The 17,981-nt window shown below is 36.9% G+C and overlaps 3 protein-coding genes across 6 annotated transcripts in view; all 3 read left to right on the forward strand.

Annotated features, from left to right (window-relative positions):
* Positions 1-44: 44 nt before the first annotated feature.
* On the forward strand, positions 45-2,654 carry LOC107220885. The gene is made up of 3 exons (XM_015659657.2): positions 45-500; positions 1,234-1,624; positions 2,358-2,654. The coding sequence occupies exons 1-3, from the start codon at positions 216-218 to the stop codon at positions 2,600-2,602; spliced, it is 921 nt and encodes a 306-aa protein (XP_015515143.2). The 5' UTR covers positions 45-215; the 3' UTR covers positions 2,603-2,654.
* Positions 2,655-4,427: 1,773 nt separating this feature from the next.
* On the forward strand, positions 4,428-7,055 carry LOC124293978 (ATPase inhibitor mai-2, mitochondrial-like). Of its 3 annotated transcripts, none has more exons than XM_046737156.1 (4): positions 4,929-4,957; positions 5,038-5,103; positions 5,453-5,585; positions 6,529-7,055. In XM_046737156.1, exons 1-4 carry the CDS (start codon positions 4,944-4,946, stop codon positions 6,655-6,657), a joined length of 342 nt encoding a protein of 113 aa, XP_046593112.1. In that variant the 5' UTR covers positions 4,929-4,943; the 3' UTR covers positions 6,658-7,055. The 3 variants fall into 3 exon arrangements, with proteins under 3 accessions (XP_046593114.1, XP_046593112.1, XP_046593113.1); XM_046737157.1 differs by having other exon boundaries at positions 4,933-4,957; positions 5,038-5,098; XM_046737158.1 differs by lacking the exons at positions 4,929-4,957; positions 5,038-5,103 and adding an exon at positions 4,428-4,589.
* Positions 7,056-7,579: 524 nt separating this feature from the next.
* LOC107220886 (syndecan) overlaps positions 7,580-17,981 on the forward strand; it is a 101,899-nt gene continuing 91,497 nt past the window's right edge. For both annotated transcript variants that reach the window (XM_015659658.2, XM_046736294.1), the window contains exon 1: positions 7,580-7,823. In XM_015659658.2, the coding sequence (XP_015515144.2) occupies positions 7,749-7,823 (75 nt within the window). In that variant the 5' untranslated portion in view covers positions 7,580-7,748. The remainder of the gene's footprint in view (positions 7,824-17,981) is intronic.

Here is a 17,981-nt window from a genome sequence, read left to right on the forward strand (position 1 = left end):
AAATGAAAATGTCCGTCAGCTGATATTCCGTTAGACGGTGAACCGCTGAGATACGTAGACAAATGACTACCCTAACCACGCTTAAACAAAATAACAGTAAACGACATCGGGCTAGTCAACAAATTCGGCTAACTGCAAATCGTTGATTTTACAAAGTAAATTGTGGCAGAATATCGATAGCGTAAGCGTTAATATTTCACTAGTTTATTGAGAGCATGTCTTCGTCAATGACGGTTGTCGTCAAGAAACGGGAACGCACACAGAATTGGATACCGGAAGAAAAAAACGCCCTGTTTTCCCTTATAAAACTCCACGCACGAGCCATTGAGAACAAGAAAATTGACGCTACGGCATCCGCCATGAAAACCCTTGCCTGGCAGCAAATTCACTCCGTTTTTCGGGGTAGATTTTCAACGGACAGAGATATCGTCAGAATGCGTGAACAGTGGCGGCGTATGAAGGCGCAGGCCAGACTCGAAATTTACTCCTTCGCCGAAAAGGTCTGTGTATATGTATACCTACTTGAAATTTTAATGATTTCAAAACAAAAACATGATGAAACGAAGATACGTATCAAGAGTGCAGCTGAAGCTAATCAAGTTGAACTTAATTTGAAAACTTCCCGTGACTTAGAAATCAGAGTTTAGATACTGAATTTCAACTGTGAATACCTGTATTATTAACAACAGAGCAATATTATTGTTCTACTGCCTTTTCAACACAAAATTCATGTATAAGGTTTGAATTTTGAATTTTGATTAGAATTTTTTACAAACCGTCTTACGCATATTTTTTTCTTGAGCTCGTTAATTGCTGAGAAACATCAGTCTTGAACTCCAATTAGACATTTACAAGTAAATTATTATATCGTTCGTGTGAACCAAGTAAAAATGGTCACACAAATAATAATTAATGAACAAATGGCATCAAATTATCAATGTTAAATGTTTATACGTGCATATTGATAAGATCGGAATCGAACAAACTTGGACAGATATATAATAGATCTACACGCCGTGAAGACTCGAACTCAAGAAATCATCCTGTTTTTTTTCCTTCATTCCTTGCCTTTTATTTTTGTCACCGTACATTCTAAATTGTGTAGATAACTCTCTCTCTCTCTCTCGTTTCGCTCACTTTCGCGTCAAAATCCATAATTTTATTTGATTTTGGTGCCGCTTATACTATAATACTTATACTACTGACACGGGTCGACGGCGCAACTTCCAACAGGTTCGAACACTTGGACCGGAAGAAGCGTCGAAGAATCAGCCCTCGACTCTTTCGATCGAAGTATGGCGATTGATGGAAAGATCAAGAAACCATAACGACGAAACTGGATTGTCGAACGGCAGTGATCGAGATGAGAAGGCTGTTAGACCAGAAGGTTTTCAAAGACTGCTAGACAACATGACAAATTCATCGACCCCGACAGTATCGGTGCACGAAATGAAAGTCGAAGCCAACAGCGATGGATTTAATGAACACAATGATGAACAGCCGAGAAACTCGACAGAGCAATTATTCCAACAGCCGGAAAGCGAAAATGGACAATTGGAGACAACGGCAACAAATCAAAAGAGGACCAAGATGAACGAGGATTCGCTCATGAATATCGAACAAGGTGAATATTTCTACATGTTTCGAATATTTTATGGAAGATTTTTTTTCAAGAAGCACATATATCTGATATGAAAACTTTTGCAAATTGAAATTTTCGAAAATTATATATTTTTGAAGTTGGTAATTTCGTAACTTTCATCGGTCGCTGTACATCTATGAACTGACTTCACGGATCTAAGTGATTCGAAGCAGAATATATGTTTCTCGTGCAGAAAGTTCTTCAAACTAACACAATAAAAATTACCGTTTTGTACAACAATTCAGGTTGTTTTTTTCACCGAAGTTTACAATTATGTTTTTAAAACAGTCGATTATTGATACATAATGCGTTGCCTTGAAGGACTTTTAGAATGAAAAGCAATTTTCCGGAGATGCCAGTGAATTTTCGATGTTTCAGAGATTCCTTTTGAAATTTAACTGTCACGTGGTTCAGATTTTCAGTTGAATTTTAACGTCTCCGATACCTTTTTTCATTACGAACATCACTACTCTGAAATGCTTCTCTTGTATTTATACCGTATAAAATGTGAAAAAAATGTGTTCAAAGAACAAAAAAAAACACTTCAAGCTGCCTCCTCATGCCTTTAGTTTTCATAACACCAAACCCATTCACTAACTTCGGAAATATCGATGTCCGCGTAATGTGAAAATTGAAGAGGTGGGCCAACAAGTGTCCGAGTACGCTGCTCCAATTTCGACCAAGGTTTTCAATTTATCTATTTTTTTTTAACCAGGCGGGAGTGGAGAATGCAGCAGTGATGTGTTTTCTCAGCTTTATCAAGAGTGCCAGCACAGCGATGTGCAGAAAGCAATTTGGATTTTCGAAGCGACGCAGCAACAGCACAACTTGAAACTTGAAATGCTCCATCTCGAGCTGCAAAGAGCTGAACTTCAAAGACAGGCTGCTCTTAATGAGCTCAAAATTTCGGAGCTCAAAAAACATCTGATCGAAAATCAAGCTGCTGAATTTCACAGGTAAATTCGTACGTCTGGAATGAATACACGAGACGTTGCGCGATCGTGTCTCACAATTTCTGGTTTTTTTAACTAAGTGCTTATCTTGTAAATATTTTTCATAAAAAAATTTCAATCATAGTGCCTGGACTCAATGCATATACTGTGAAATATCTTTTTTATTTGCTTCTGCCTGTAGACTGTATTGTACATGAAGTTTCTGATACTAGCAAGTTTGAACAATTTCTGTTATTAATTCTGATCGCATATAATATAAACAAAATAGTTATCTGTTTTGGATTTGGCCTGAAATGATTTTTGATCGCAGAATTTTTGAGAATTTCTTTGGGAAATTTCACAAATGGCGTTTGTTTTGACTTTAAAAATTTATAAAAAAAGAATGGTCGGATATAAAAATCTCATATAATTCAGGAGTGCTGTTTAGAGTTATGACAATCGTATAAAAAATTATGGACAAAATTAAAGCTGGTGAGGGAAAGTTAATTGTTGAGTTGACGTGGAATATAACTTCTGTAAGTAATGACACTTCTATTAAGACTATTAAAATAAAATAGTATATTCATTCCTCACTAGCTCTTCCAAAACATAATTTTTCGCCCTATAATTAATTGCAAGTGTTTCAGCCCCTTTGGAGCTACTTTTTGCACATTATTTTGTTAATGTTGATCACGTAAGATTCGCCAGAAAATTTTTTGCGAATGAATTCTCGAATGTTATAAAATAACACTCTGAAATTATACACAGCTGTGAATACAGGCTTGCACAGCCATAACACCTGCAGGTAAGTCAAAGCTGTGACAGTTGAGTATTTAATATATTGTACATATTCCCTTGAATATTCATGAAATTTTAAATTTTTGGGAGCTGAAAACCCTTCGTTGTCTACACTAATCGAGGAAGTTCGAAATTTATGCGTCAAGAATCCCTTGCCAAAATAATCACTTCAAGCACGTGATATCACGGATTCTCATGAAAGCTGAATGTTAAACATTCTTATTCACTGTGTATATATAAGAAGAAAAATTATACAATCCTTGGTCTACCGTTTTTCATTTTTATCAACGAATCCCAAAGTTATCGAGAAAATAAGTAATTTTTCATTAATTTATAACATTTTATTAATTTCACACGTATCACCGAAATAATTTGAAAGATTTAGTTTGCATTGCACCCCTGAATCAAATTTGCGATAAAGAAAGAAATTGTAAACTCAAAATAGCATAACTGTACAAAAATTGCAATTGCTACAAAAATCGGGGTTACTTGCATAAGTATAAATCGAATCGCGTAGAGACCGACCATAAGACTGACTTGTCTTCATGCTTTTACGAAGCTTCATAGACGATCTAATTGTAAACTTAAAATATTTTCAATATATCGAGTAGGTGACGATCTGCCAACAACCTTACAGAATATTTTTGGAGTCAAAAATTCAAAGATTGTACTGAAAGTTATGCCGTTTTTACACATTACGAAGATATACATATAAGGATTGGTAATCTTATGTAAAGGTATAGTAAGGAGAGTCAAAAAAGACCGGCGGGAAATTGCAGTATTTTGCTTTGCCGACTCGATTTAACATTCGAATCTCACAAGATGGGTCGGTAAGTGCAGAGCAATAGAATTACCTACGGATCCACCCAGATGGTGGAAATATTAGCTCACAGCTGAAGGTCTTTATATATCATCAGTCAACGGATTCGGTGGTTCGATTTCTGAATACATGGTGCAATTTTCATGTATTTGCTTATTGTCATCGTAGCCTGCAGTGCTGCCACCGCTTATGACGGGTAATTTTGTAACTAACGGTCGTGTCCAGTTCGTGGACATTCCTCGGCAGTCAGTATTCTTCCTTCACTCATAACCCACGTTTCGAACATAATTTCATAAATCTGTGAAAATTCATCGTAGTGTTGCACAGTGTTTCTGAATTCCTGATCGAACATGCAGCGTATACCAACTGTCTTATCGCGGAACATGGCGTTTCTCAGGTACTAAAAAATACACAATATTTTATTATGATTACCGTACCAAAGATCGACAGATCGAAATTATTCTCCCGGCACAACGGTGCGTAACCGGCTCACCCTGCGCTATTTTCGCTGCTCTAGCTCTTTAGCCGTCTGCTACTAGTTGCTGGCTGATTGTCAAGCAATTTACGCTACGGAATGCAAAACTTGTGCACATACGTTGCTCGTTTGTCGCAATGTTCGACAAGACAGACAGTTTCGTTAATGATAAATCGAATCACATGCATAATCCGTAGTCAACTCAAATTTATAGTATTACATAACCCAGTCATCCAAATAAAGCAGGTATAACGACCTTACGCAACCCAATGAGAAATGCATGTACATAGGTGTGTATTTACCCGACACCTACCAAAATGCGTCACCCCCAAGTGCGTTGTTGGTAGAATTTATTTGCGTCCTATTGCAGACAAAGTACGTCGTTGGCCAGAAGTGGTGGGGGCCAAACCCAGACTAGGCATACTCCAAGTGTATGGTGATTTATTAACCCTTCAAGTCTGACACACTCTTCGATTCAAAATAAAAAATTTTGTTTCAACTGGTGAACATTTCTTTGGGTTAAAATACACGAAGACTGGGAGTTTTGAAACAGTTTGTTTTTCGATATCTGTAGCCAAGTAGATATACTGTATAATATACTTTGACAAATTTTTTGAGAATTTTCTGATCGAAATGTACAAACATATTCAATAAATAGCCATTACCCTACCATGTCAAGTATACCCATCACTAAAGAATTAATAAACTGCATGCAATTATCCACGTAGGCTATCATCCCTCGTTACAAGATTTTCCACGATGATTGTATCCTGCTATTTTTTCAGCCACATGAGAATGTCTGGTGAACCAGGTAGTGGCGCAGGAAAGGGTGGTGGTGGCGGTGGCAGCATCAGGGAAGCTGGTGGAAGTTTTGGCAAGATGGAAGCAGCACGCGAAGACCAATACTTCTACAATCAGGTATAACGCTAGCATAGGATAGGATAGGTGTTTAAGCAGTCCTCAACACTATTCTTCATTAACTTGAGAAATGAAAAGTTAGTAGGAGTTTGTCAAGTTGAAATAAATTCAGAGTTTTGTAACCTTGAAATGATTATAAAAGAAATAAGATTGCAAAAAGTGAACATATTCTTTTATTTGTTACATTTTCTTACAAGCAAAGAACGTAAAATGAAAAAATAACAGCTCTTCCTAAAAAAAAATAAAAATTATTCTTAACGTTGATGTGGTGATCTTCAACCTTATATGTCACTATCAATGTTTGATTTTATAAAATTAATGACTTTTTAAGATATATTTCATGATACTCCTATTAACTGAGGAAAATTTTTTTTCTCAACTTTGTCATTATGTTTCAACAATTAGTTTATGCAATTGTTGCAAAATTGACTGATAGATATGTTGATTGTTTCCATGGAGACACTGCTTGGAATGAATAGAAAAAATATATATTTTACTATTGCTGAATTATGTTAGCAAAGATACTTCGAAGCTGTCTCAAATAATTTACTGAATGACTTGAACTTTTGGAATGGCAAAACCAAATAACGAAGTTGAAATCAGTAATGTTGACGTAACGACAGATCAAACAAAAAATTTATATATTTCAACTCTCGTATTAATTTGAAAGAGTTGAGTTTGCAAACCGTGAATGTGTTTTTCCTTATTATGCCTCACCAAATGTTATATAATCCCAAAATTGGGCAGTAAGCAGACTTTTTATAATTGCAACATTGTATAAATGTTACAAAATTCATTTTCACAAGATATATGTGAGTAATTACCAAGATCAAAAAGTTAAATTTCAATAGCCAACATAAGAGGTTGCGTCATATTTGTATTCCATAGGATAATTCTCACGCACTTTAATATGCAGTCACTGAATTTTCTTTTTCTGTTCTAGCAAAAGGAGCAGTTGAAAAATCTGCGTGACGGTCTTCATGATGAGATCTCTTTTCACGAGGAACAGATAAAGCGTCATCAGGAGGCCATAGAGCGCCACAAGGCTCGAATTGGAAAGATGGAGAAGTAAAAATGTATGCAGGATTTGACGAATAGCTGAACCGCCATACATCAAATTAAATCATTGTATTTTTAATGTCAATGATAGTCAATGACATCTTGAATGGAATTTTTTTTTTTTAAACTATTAAATCTTTAAATATTATGTAGAAATAAAGTATACAGCTTTTCATAGTTAAAAAAGTTGTACGAACTCATATTTCATCATCCAAAACTATGTTGTAATTAAGCTTTGAGCTATTGCACACTTAGCATACTAGCTCCCAGCTTTAACTGAACTAATTCAACGATGCAATTCTTTTCTATTTCTAATATTTTTGGTTTTGTAAGTTCCAATTGCTAGTATAATACTATCTGTATCTGAGGTTTTATCACATTGTCACGTTATAAAAATGGGAATTCCACTTGTTTGACTTTCTTTCATTTTGTACGATATTGCTTCGGTAGCCTAAATACTGTAAAAATGCAGTTCAAAAATCATTGTCAGGCAGATATGCAATACCGTTTTGAACTATTTTACTTCAAAGTACACTCGCGTAACTTTACGAGCGTACAAAATAAAAATGATCGTTGAATACGCGGCTATTCTGTGCAAAGTAAAAAAAATATAAATTCATTTCGAAAAACAACTGAAACTTCTTATCCCTGTTAAGGTGTTAACAGTGATGAATATCAGTTGAAAATGACTGTAACCCAAGTTCAAATCTCGACAATACGAGTCGAATAATATTAGCCTCAGTCAACGACGCATCTGATAAATAATCTGCTAACGTTATAGGGGTTTGTCATAATATCGCCACGGACCTACCCTATCATAGTCACGCATCGATCGAACTTCTGCCGACACGAGAGCTTCGCCGTAAATCCGCACAGGTGGCACTACCGGTGGCAAGATGGCGCGAAATACAGAAGAAGCGGGGACGACCGTCGCGCCCTCAGTGTCGTAGGATTCATTGATCAGTGTGGTGTGTTCGCATTGTTGCTCTCGAGTTTTGGTGGTTTTTCGGTTGTATTTGATTAGTTTTGTATTTAACGAAACAAAGTGAAACTCTCGGGCTCAGTCCAGGGCCCTCCCCCTCCCTCGCGAAGGAATAAACAAAAATGCACCCAAGGATATACCTGTTTCTGGCGTTCGGAGGCGTTATTTTATCGGGATGCAACGCTGCTGCATCAGAGGTAAGTGAACGTCTGTCACTTTTCATTTTCCCTCGGTCCTCACCCCGTCTAGTCTCTCGCATCCCGAGTCATTCCACTCGAAGCATTTCGATTCATTTTTCATCACGAATAATACCTGCGAAGCTTACCTCGCTCGTCCGTGTTCGTTGAATATTTTTTCGACACCTTTCATCCCTACGAGCAGTTCGAAAACTGGCTAACGCGGCAGACGACGCGATCAATTGACCGACCCTCGCGTTACGGGGGAAAATGCATCGCTTATATACGGATGTGGCTCTAGGAAATCTCCGCGAGAACGGAGAACCATGTGTGACGGACGCGTCCTATAAGCGGAGCGACGAACCTCCCCGCCAACCCCCTCGTGCCCTCTGATGCCCTGGTAAAGAATATTTCCAGACCCGATGACGGGATATTACATCGCGTAAGCAGAGTCGATTTAATTCAATACAATCCTGGTCTACGTCCCCGTGATTGAAAACCGGCAGAAATTGATAACAACGATAGCGAAAGGCCATGGTTAAATGATAATATATGCTCGATTGTAAAAACAAACGAATAAGGAACGAGGCAACGCGCGTCGAGATGTAAACAATCGCGTCAATGAAACACCGGGGAGAGATGTTTGCAATCTGGAAAACCAGGAGGAAGGTCAAGAAAGTCAGGGAGCTTGATTACAAAAGTCGCATTTCAAATCTGAATACCCGGTAATCCTAGTTTCTTTCTTACTTTTTCATATCGAAGCTACATTACCGCGACGGAAAATGATTTCTGGGAAATGCTTGCGCTAAATCATTCATATTTACTCGACAAATTACAAATCTTTTTATATCTCACTTAAGGCTGTTTATGGACTGTACAAACGATGGGTTTTGTATTTAACTATTTTAAATTACATATAATGTGGAAAGCGATGAATTTTGTAAACTGCTTTTTGCACGAACTCTGTTGATGCACTGTTAGAAATGCGGTGTTATATGTAACAACGAAAATATTCTATAGAAGTTCACACCATTTTAGTGTTGATTTTAAAACCACTTGGTGACCAGAATCGAACGATTTACATCGATGATGTTTAATTTTACACTAATCAGTGTGGACTTATATTGACACCGTTATTTTTCTCACAGTGTGAACGGTAGCGTTTTATCAAAACCGAAAATATGTTCCATATCTGAACGTGCAAATTGCAATATGGCACAACAAAAAACTCGACGTTTTTAACCGCGATGTTCAAAGAAACGAATAAAAGTGAATTTTATATTTTTTCACACATTTCATTACGAGGTTTAAATTCGTAACGTTGACTTGAGGAAAATTTTTCATGTTAATCGCCTCTTTGATGCAGTCAACTGTAAACGAAGCTTGAAATTAGGAATTTGACTAAGCAAAGCCTGTCACTTATATTTTGTGAGACGTAGTTGTTAGTTTGCTATGCTTCGATATTTTAACTTTATACACTTAAACCCCGTAAAATAACCCATTCTTAGTTTGTATTTGTATTAGTAGTTTGTATATTTGCGTACCAATGAAAGATGGTTTTGTTTCTATTACTTTTTCACCATGGGAGAAAAAATGTTACGAAAACGTTATGGGTTATAAAATAAATAAATGACGGTTGTATCAGACCAGATTAGACTCGCCAGAAAATTGCGGTAACTTCCGTAAATATTAAAGAATTTCGTTATTCTATTAAAGGGAAGTTTTCTACTTGACTGCCGTCAAGGAATATATTTCCAGCCAGCTACATAAGCGTTCGGAAACGCGCGTATACAAGAATGCATCGTTGCATAATCCATTTTTCAGAACATATTACATTCCAATCATGATTTTTACCTCAGTTATGGTGTTGCTGTAGCTTCTGACTAATTAGAAAAACACGGAATCGCAAAGTGGTCAGGCAATTTATGGAAAGGACAAAACATTTTGTAATTAGTGAGGGAATTTTATAGTGGCATGATAGAAAAGTAGAGACTAGACAAGAAAAATATTTTCCCTCACGTGCTCATTTTCATGACCCTTAAATATATGGATACACGGATTTTTGACAACTGATTAGTTCGGAGTTTTATTTATTCGATACTCCAATTCGTACTACTAGTTGGAATTTTACCCAAGAGAAATTCATAATTTGGTGAGGGAAAATCGGGGAATTTAAGAAAAAATATTTATAGTGGGTATTATTGAAAACCTTGAATTTGCAATCGCACAGAACGGTACTTTTTATGCAGACTATAATAATAAAGCAAAATACTTGACTAGAAATAGGACAAAAAGTTGATAATCTGTTTGCAATTCGTTCATGTGGAAAAGTGCCTCCGAATTTTATAAATTTTGACTATCAGAAAATGTTCCAGGTGGGTGAGCGAACATGAGTTAAAGAACACAAATGATTATACAAAAGGGTCGAGAAGTGCTCTTGCAAACGAGTGAACATCACACATCATACATCATACATAGTATTAAAGTTGAAAACCATAGTTTGGATGTTCGGATGTTCAGAAAGTGACGTCATCCAAAATTTTTTTTTCTCTCGACGTCATCCATCTATAGTAATCGTAACGACGAAAATCAGCTAGCCGAATTCCTCAGTCTCGAAACAATCGCGCAGTAAAGCGGACGGATGAGAATCGCGCTCGGCAGATTTCGAGTACCGGATTCTCTCTCTACCTCCTGGACCCTGCGCTGCGGGTCCGCTATCCGGTGAAACTTGACTTCCAGAACAAGCGCTCCGTAGTTCTGGCCGCCCAGGTCCTTGACCTGGTGATTTTTAACCTTCAGGACTAATTTTCGTAGTTCTGGCTGTCCAGGTCCTCCACCCGGTGGATTTTGACATCCAGGAAAAGCGCTCCGTAGTTCTGGCCGTCCAGGTTCTTGACCTGATGACTTTTGACCTTCTAGACTAATTTTCAAGTTTACAAGTTTGATTATTGAAAACGTCATGTTTTGTACCATCAATCCGATATGCTTGCTTCAGATAACATTTTGAATTGGAAAAGAAAACCGAACGACCAGGATTAACAAACTGCGATTGGAGAGTAGTTCGAAATAATAAAACAACGAATTTGTTTTTCCATTTACACATCTTGCAATTCATTCACCATCGTTTAGAATTTAGTGTAATCAATGAATCACGTACGTACTTGGCATACTAACAGGTAAAAGCGACGAACTTGTTTAATGTCGTCAAAATCCTAGTAAAAGATGGAATTTCCAGTCAGTCAAATTTTTCTTTCTTTCGATACTCAAAGTGCGTTTTTGGCACAGGGGCTAAAGAGGCGAGGGGCAATTATTCATAAAAACTATAAGGATGCAAGCAAAGTCTTTCGGTGTAATATTCGATGGAACAGACTTTCATCACGCGCGTGATGATTGCTTTACGTAAATCATGGATGGGGGGATATTCGTTTTGCTCGCGAGGGTTGCGGACACGAAGACACCCCTCACGTGATTCACTCGGTTTTTGCATAGGGTGCAAAGTGCGTGTGTTAGTGCCTGTGAGAGGTGATTCGTTCGTTGGCTGGTTTGGCAGTGGCGTATTTATAAAAACGTAGATCTGGCGTACAAACCAAACACGAAAGTATCCAAATAAAAATGTGTTACAACGACGAAGGTTGAAAGTAAATAGCTACCAAGGTCGATCGATTTGAATTCAATTTAAGTTTCGTTGCTTCACGTTTTTTCAACTACGCAAAGTCCGCTTATCAACAAGAATCTTAGGTACGAGTGATTTTGTTCGTTCCAAAGTTAATTCTTAACAAATTGACCGAGATCGATTTTCATCGTCGGTCTTCAATTTGTGTAATAAAACCAATTTACGCAAGACGGTATAGGCTATGATTAACGAACTTATGTTTCAATAAAAAAAAGCATATTGAGACGTTATTTTAAATTTATTTCTGGTTATCTCCTTAGAGTATCCCCCGTACTTATACGTACGAAATTAGCCCTGCTATTAATCCATAACAAAGAAACAACACGAGCATGGCATTCCAAACAAGAAAACAATAAAAAGATATCTTTGTAAGGTCATTAATATGAATAGATTTTTTTTTTCAAGTTTAATTTGCAGTGTTTTTCTTTTTCACAATGATTTTATTTCAAAGAAGAGACATAGTTCTCACATACAATTCAATTTATATTAATCAAATTGGGTCCCACCTTTGAAACCCTGATTTTCATATTCAACTGTTTCATAATTTTTTCACTCGACTGTACGTCTGCAGAGATGCAGCCTTAAGCGGTTGGGCCAACCCACATGGAATAGTATAAGATTCAATGGAAACGATTGTCGTACTAATGTGAGGGATCCCTCTCGCCAGAAGCCCACGCCGACTGTAATTACACCATTTTAACCTCGCTAATGCCGGATCTTTGCCGCTATAACGAAATTGCGTTTGTATCTCCTCAATCGCTGGCTTGTCGCGGCGACGCGGTGTACTTAGACTGGGAATTATAGAGAAAGGAAAAAGAAGAAGAGGACAGACGGAGAGAAAGCGAGAGAAGAAGAGTTGGAAGGAAATTCATATATCTTTTCAATTACCTGCGACCTCCTTGCCCCGCGATTCCGATTCCCTGTAGGTGTAATTATATTTCACTTGTATAAGTTTGCAGGGAATTGGACTGCGAGAATTTTTTTTTTCCCGTTATACAACCTCACCAACTCACTCATATCTATGCATTAATTCTTTTACTTTTTTCTTCATATATTTTTCTCGTTACTCGCCCCTTTGTGGATTTCCGTACTTTCAATTAATCGCACGACTTGTTCGTTCTACGACCCACTCCAAAGTTTCCCTCATCAATCGCATAATGTCAAGTGCAACGTGCAGTGCGGTGCGCCAGAACTAACAATATGCAAGGGCGAGTTCAGCCCTGCACAACCTGCAGCTTGACTCGACTCGATCGATAAAAACGAAGAGCGTATAACCCGTGAATATAATTATAACGACCGGAGCCCTCACAATGAATTTTTGTTTGAAGTTAATCGTTCATTTCCGTTCACAGATTCTTCACCCATGTTTCATTCCCGCGTTTCTTTATCCAGCAGCCAGCCAAATTATCCTCCCTGAACGCTGTCAACTGTATAACAAACTACGATATGATGTCGTATTACGATGTACAAAAAACATGTGTATCAAAGCTGTAAGATCATGTCGAGAAATACGATGAGATGTTTGAGGTATTTCGTGTAGCGTCCATTACGCAGATAAAGAAAGAGAAGAAAGATATCCTTTACAGTTTCTTGGGTGAGGTAAAAAGAACCTATCCCTGCTGCACGTCCGGTCCTCGTTGACCCTCCTCGGTGTCGCGGATCGATTGCTCGTCGCAAACCTTTCTAACAGTGTAAATATGTACTCGATCTCGTAGCTAAGTTGTGTCCGCAGCCACGGCTTATCCCGTAACTTCTCTATGCTTTTCAAATCTTTTTTTTCTTTTTTTTTTAAGAGGATGAAAATACTTCGAGCAATTTGAGTTTGAGGGCTTTTATTATTTATAGTTGCAAGAACATTTTTGAATTTTTCAATAGAGATTAATAACAAAATAGCAGCATGGCGGAAAATTCTACCGTTTTTTTTTAAATTAGTCGTACAGCAAAAAATGGTGAAATGAAGCCAAAAATTTCAGTGGACCTGATGGGACATTTTTTTTTTTTTCGAACTGATTAGTATATCATGGACATCTATTAGACGAAAACTGTAGTAGCGGACTTGCAGAAATCAGAAATTTTTTATGGTGTGGTTTGATTCATACGCTAAAATATTGATTAATAGTTAATAAAATAACCAAATCTCACTGACTTCGTGTTCAGTGACAGTAAACAAAAACACAATGATTAACGTATCACAAACATGTGACGAATACAACCCAATTTTACCAGGTTTTACAGTGAAAAAAAAAAAAAACGAATTTTGTCTACTTTGACGAATTCCGAAACATCGAAACGATTTTATCGCCCAGGGAACAAAGCGCGAATACAATTTACTGAATTTTTTTGTAAAACTACGAAATTTTGCCATCGTTTTTCAACGCACCTAATTTCAATGGTTTCTGCTAAAGGATCAAATAATCAGAAATAAAGTTTGCTCCTCGGGAATTGTCAACTCAATATTAGATGTTCTAAAAAATCATCGATCAATTCTCCTTGCGACCTTCGCCGTTCACATCTACAACTCTAACATTCAGTTGGCGAACTTGACGAGCAGACAAAAATTTTGGCGCCGCTCAGTTTGACGAATCAATGAAATCGAATTATATATTCGACGCAAACGCCCTTAAATGTGTAGTTTTCTCAAGCTGTCACGGTATGTGACGTATGATAATTATGCTACACACATACCTATTATGTACCTAAATCTATATATACCCGGTTGAAGGAACGGACCAATAAGTTGTACACCGTCCCTGCGGTGCTGTTTATTATCGCACTATCGAGTGTCTGTTATCTCACAACTCTGCTCTCTGCCCCTCGCTTTAACATTCCGTTTCCAATCGTAACCCAAAATTATTCAAACATCGTTAATCTACGTTTTATGCCTTGTATATATATGTATATGTATAAAAGTGTCACTCCTTAAGGAGAGGTCAACGTGTCGACGAAGTGAGCAAATTGTATTTTCAATTCTATTGCTCTTCAAACTTTCGCAAATGATGGTTTGCACTATCACTTGGGTGCGATTGTCTCAAAAAAGTTTTGAAATTGATGTGAAAATGCCGAAAATATATATGGGGATTCAGATATAACTAACTTACCATAATCTCGAAGTGAGTGAGAATCTGTTGCAAAAATTTTCGAAACTTCTCTGATGTAACAACATACAAGTACAAATGCCAACTATCGTTTCATTGAGTTCGAAGCAATTTCTTTATTCTGGAGATGAGGAAATTGTAAAATACGATCTGATCACTTCGACGCCACTTCGATCTCCTCTTAACTCGGATAGTCAGTGGGTGGTTATAAATGGAAAATAAGGATAGCAGGTAACGTATACGTAAATACCGCTTCTGTATCGCGTATTGTATTGACCAAGCTACAATGATACAACAATTTTGGCTACTTAGGGTAATTTGGGGAAATTTGACCAATTGCGAATTATGCTGTCCGAAAATAACCGTGAATGATGCCACCCAGCATCAGGCATTCGTAAGATTAGTAAGCGTTTTGCTTTGAATTTAAGCGAAAGTTATCATTCTTGCCTGCTGTTCGTAACGATGTAACTAACAACAAGACACATCAATTTTTGGTTTATTGAGTTATAATTTTTCCTTTGAGTTTTCGTTCTTGCTTTATTGTAAGAAATGATTGGTTGGTATTTGACTCTAGCAATTGAGACAGCAAAATGCAAACCAAAATTCGTATCACCCCGTGATTGTCAAACACTTATTGTACTTTATCCATTTAGTCATTTGTTTTTCGTATGTTGCTTCATGTTTGCTGTATACCATTTGTTCCTCGAAGTATTTCACTAGAAGTGGTTGAAATGATATACAATTATAACATATGATTCAAATTTCTTGGTCGTGGGGAACGCGATGTTATCTAAGACCGTAAAGAGAATTAACATACATAACAATAATTAACGACCTCAAATATGTCAATCAGAGGATAGTGTGAAAAATATATCCGTCAAATGGATAAATAGCGACATTTTTTTTCCTCATAGTTTCGGCGATATGCTCGACATAGAAATTTCACTTGAACTTTACTATCCTCCTCGGTTTTCACGTGAAAGATCGCTACGGGTTTACTGCTCGCAAGTTACGACTTACAGCTGTCGTATAACAGAGGAGAACTTCCGAAAAGTTCAAAACAAGGAAATGAAGTCAAAAAAAAAAAATCTACGTGTCATATTTATTTTTGTGGCTTTATTATGGTTGAGGTGTTTTGTCTTACGGCTTTAACAATACGTGAAATAGTTGTTTTATCGTGTTTCAGTAGTTACGTCATATCATAGGCGATAAGGTGAATCATTACACATCGTTCTTCATTTGCTGTGTTTCGAAGCGTTCCCAATATTCAGTAATGGTTGTTTGAAAAATATAGAACTGACGATTTGTAATGAACGTAGAATTTCAGTTGATAGAAGCTCCTGCTTTTTTTTTTTTTTTTTTTATCTACGAACCACTCAGTTTTTGTCATTTCTCTGTATCAAATGAATTCAGGCATGCTTTGGTAATTCGGTTGTTTAAACGTTATTACATATACTTCACATTACCGTATGACTCACAATGGACAATCATGTTTGTCCGAGGTTTGAACGTAATAATATTGTTAGTATCTGTAATTTACTTGAATATACTTAATTACTTAACTCACCTTCGTTACCGCAGCATTGTAAAAACTTGGACGAGGAGAATGAAGCGTAATTGACATAGCAGAACGAAGAACTGTTTGAATATTATTATTCTTGTCAATTATTTCATTCGTTGTTGTTCAAGAATTCTCAATTATGTACATTTAATGGTAAAATAATCCAGCCAATATCGACGAGACAACAATTTATACTGTCAAAGTAAAAATGCGGCGCTGCTTGATCGATGTTGCGTCAATTACGCCACTTTGGAATAGACGCGATGTGTAACAATTGTTATCTCGTCAACGAAATTGTCTCAACGACCACCGGGTCCCTTATCAAACAACCTCTGTGTACCTACGCCCCGAAATGTCCCAGCTGAGGGTCAACGTTTCGACATTATATATGCTTAACCTCTTATAACCCGGTTTTCATATTCCATGTAAACGTTTGGTTATTCTGTTGACCATGATTAACGATAGAAATGTGGAAAGTTTGAAAACTCTTGAAATGTTAGCGAAATAAGGGAGGGATCTATAATTTGGAAACAATGCTTGAGAATTGTAAAATGGCTTCATTCGGTACTGACGTAGCGGTGATCCTTACCGAAACGTTAACATTTTATCAAAGTTTCTAACAAAGCATGTAGTGAATATACGCGTATCGCATGATCAAATAGACAATGAAATACTCTTCTGTAAAATTTTCATCGAAACACGTACGAAACAATCTGTTTGATTTACATGCACGTTATTTGGAATAAAAATGACAGGTAAAATGATGATATTTGGAAGCTATAAAAATTCTTTAATTGTTCAATAATAGAAAATACTAGAAATATAAGAAAAAGCTTGCGCGTATCGATGCTTCGTTTCAAATTGCTTCGATACTGTTGAAAATATTGTAAATCTGTTGGATTTCAAAGACTATTTTCTGAAAATTCACGGGTGATTTTTGTTTTTATTGTGTTGACGTCGTTTAAAATTGAATCCGACAATGTTGCATAGATGTTATTGATTATAATCAACAAACGCCAGTATTGAATTAACTGCTGTAAAAATGAGAAAATCTGTCGTACAATCAGTAACTTTATGGAAAATAGTTATATCCGAATAAAATCAGCCATTGTAGAGCGAAATTGAAGGAATTTGCAAAATTTTTAGCAATTTTGACACGATTTGATAATAAGATCGAAGTTAGTAAGGTCAGCGTAGCAATGTTGGTTGTAACGAATTTTTTTGAAAAATGTTTTTTCATAACTTATAGGATTGTCTGAAATCTAGTAAACCGTAACAGAGACATCCTCATACTTTGAATACCCAACTTCTTGAAAGCCGTTCTAAAGTTTCAAAGTATCGATTTTTTATTTCATAATTTTCCGCCACTTTAACATTACTAACTTCAGCCTCTTATTTGATACGAAGTATTGATGTCTAAGCGTTCGTCTATGTATACATACAAATTTCAGTCTCTTCTATTCTGCGCATTCATAAAAAAAATCTCCCTCGCTTACGAATGTAATAATTTTTTAAACACATGATTCCGAACAAAAACACTCCAATCCATTCTCATTTGACAGAGTAATTAAGAAATGGCTGAGATTCAACGAAATTGCAATATTAAATTCGTAGACATCGTAGCGTTTCTTTACTTCTGCGTCAAACGAAAACGCATTGGAGACTGCTTTTGTTCCGAATCGTCTGTAGAACGGGGCTGTCGAGCCTTTTTTCGCCTTTGAGATAAGCGGACTTTGAATCGGTACGCGTAGATAAGAAGCCCGAGTTTCGCGATGAAGAAATTGGTTAACCTAAATGACCGGCCGCCAGGTTCGACGAATAACGTAATCCTTACCCGTGAGCGGAACGCA

Source organism: Neodiprion lecontei, chromosome 4 (genome assembly GCF_021901455.1).
Source record: "Neodiprion lecontei isolate iyNeoLeco1 chromosome 4, iyNeoLeco1.1, whole genome shotgun sequence".
Taxonomy (NCBI): domain Eukaryota; kingdom Metazoa; phylum Arthropoda; class Insecta; order Hymenoptera; family Diprionidae; genus Neodiprion; species Neodiprion lecontei.

Coding starts and splice junctions, on each gene's coding strand:
- LOC107220885 (XM_015659657.2), top strand. CDS start 216: ATGTCTTCGTCAATGACGGTTGTCGTCAAGAAACGGGAACGCACACAG. Junction 501..1,233: donor TTTACTCCTTCGCCGAAAAG/GTCTGTGTATAT, acceptor AACTTCCAACAG/GTTCGAACACTTGGACCGGA. Junction 1,625..2,357: donor GCTCATGAATATCGAACAAG/GTGAATATTTCT, acceptor TTTTTTAACCAG/GCGGGAGTGGAGAATGCAGC.
- LOC124293978 (XM_046737156.1), top strand. Junction 5,104..5,452: donor AGGCATACTCCAAGTGTATG/GTGATTTATTAA, acceptor CTATTTTTTCAG/CCACATGAGAATGTCTGGTG. Junction 5,586..6,528: donor ACCAATACTTCTACAATCAG/GTATAACGCTAG, acceptor TTTCTGTTCTAG/CAAAAGGAGCAGTTGAAAAA.